General features: G+C 65.2%; 1 protein-coding gene across 1 annotated transcript in view; it reads left to right on the forward strand.

The window, feature by feature from the left end:
- The first annotated feature begins 140 nt into the window (after window positions 1-140).
- Window positions 141-1,411, forward strand: part of LOC113214698 (allatostatins) — a 6,086-nt gene continuing 4,815 nt past the window's right edge. The window contains exon 1 of the mRNA XM_052264639.1: window positions 141-607. Coding sequence (XP_052120599.1) covers window positions 216-607 — 392 coding nt within the window. The 5' untranslated portion in view covers window positions 141-215. The remainder of the gene's footprint in view (window positions 608-1,411) is intronic.

Here is a 1,411-nt window from a genome sequence, read left to right on the forward strand (position 1 = left end):
GGCGAGGCGGGGCGGGGCGAGGCACGCGGGGCGCGGGATATTGTCCCGCATGCGATCCGTCTGCCTGCGCCCTTCGCGCTAGGGAGGCTGGGGAGGTGCTGTGAGTGAGCTCGCTTTCATGTCGCCTGACGGGTTGTGCTGTGCTGTTGCAGGAGGCGCTAACCGACGACCGGCTGGACGACGACCAACTGGAAGAGGACAAGCGCGCCTCGTCCATGTACCAGTTCGGGCTGGGCAAGCGGGCTCGCGCCTACGAGTTCGGCCTGGGCAAGCGACGAGCCTACGAGTTCGGCCTGGGTAAGCGGCGGGCCTACGAGTTCGGCCTGGGCAAGAGACGCGCCTACGAGTTCGGGCTCGGCAAGAGAGCCCGCGCCTACGAGTTCGGCCTGGGCAAACGGTCGCGCGCATACGAGTTTGGCCTTGGCAAGCGGTCACGCGCATACGAGTTTGGCCTGGGCAAGCGGACTCGCGCCTACGAGTTCGGACTCGGCAAGAGAGCCCGCGCCTACGAGTTCGGCCTGGGCAAGAGGAGCGGCAGGGACTATTCCTTCGGGCTTGGCAAGCGACTACCCAACGAGCGGCGGTACGCCTTCGGTCTCGGAAAGAGGTGAGTGTCTTCGTGGCCCCCTGTTTGAGCCAGCAATGTTGGGAGGGCACCGAGCCAGAGCGGCCCGATTCATTTCTCCATTTCCTCTCGCTCGGGCCCGCGCCCTCCACCCCTTCCTCGGGACGATCCCAACCAGAACCAGCACCCATTCCCTCCATTCCCATCCGGGCCAAGCCATCACCGGCATAGGCCCGCACCCCTCAGCCAAGCCGCGGAGCGGGGGCCGACTCGGTACCTCCGCCTCCACACCCACCGCGCCCCGCTCTCCTAAACACTTCCGGAGGTGTTCGATTAGCATGCGCCCGTTCTCGGCTCAGTCGGGCCTGACTATTCATGGTGTCTTTGAGGGCGTCTGGCTCGGCGCGGGGGAGGTAGGGGCGGGGGGCGGGGCGACACGACCACCAACACCGCCCGCCAGAGCGACACACAAAGCAATATAAGCGGCCCGGCCGCCGCCCCCTCAACGGTGTAAGTGAACTCGACTCGCGATCGGCCTCGCGCCCCAGCCAACAGCCCCCCTAGAAAGTGGGATCACTGCTAAGAATCTAATCCCGCTCGCTTGACGCTGACGCGCAGCAACGAACTCGTGGCGCAAACGACGTATTTGCCAACGGACGCTTGAGCGTGTGTGTGTGTGAGCGTGAAATAGACAGAGACAGACAACGAGAGAGAGATAGAGAGAGAAGGAGAGGCGGGAGGGGGGGAGGGGGGAGAGTCATGTCGGTCTGTGGGGCGCGCGGCATTGTGCAGGAGTACCCGGGCGTACAGCAGCGTACAGCCACCCTGGCAGGCTGCCTTGGCGAT

The sequence above is a fragment of the Frankliniella occidentalis genome, unplaced genomic scaffold (genome assembly GCF_000697945.3).
Source record: "Frankliniella occidentalis isolate FOCC.00 unplaced genomic scaffold, Focc_3.1 Scaffold20, whole genome shotgun sequence".
Lineage (NCBI taxonomy): Eukaryota > Metazoa > Arthropoda > Insecta > Thysanoptera > Thripidae > Frankliniella > Frankliniella occidentalis.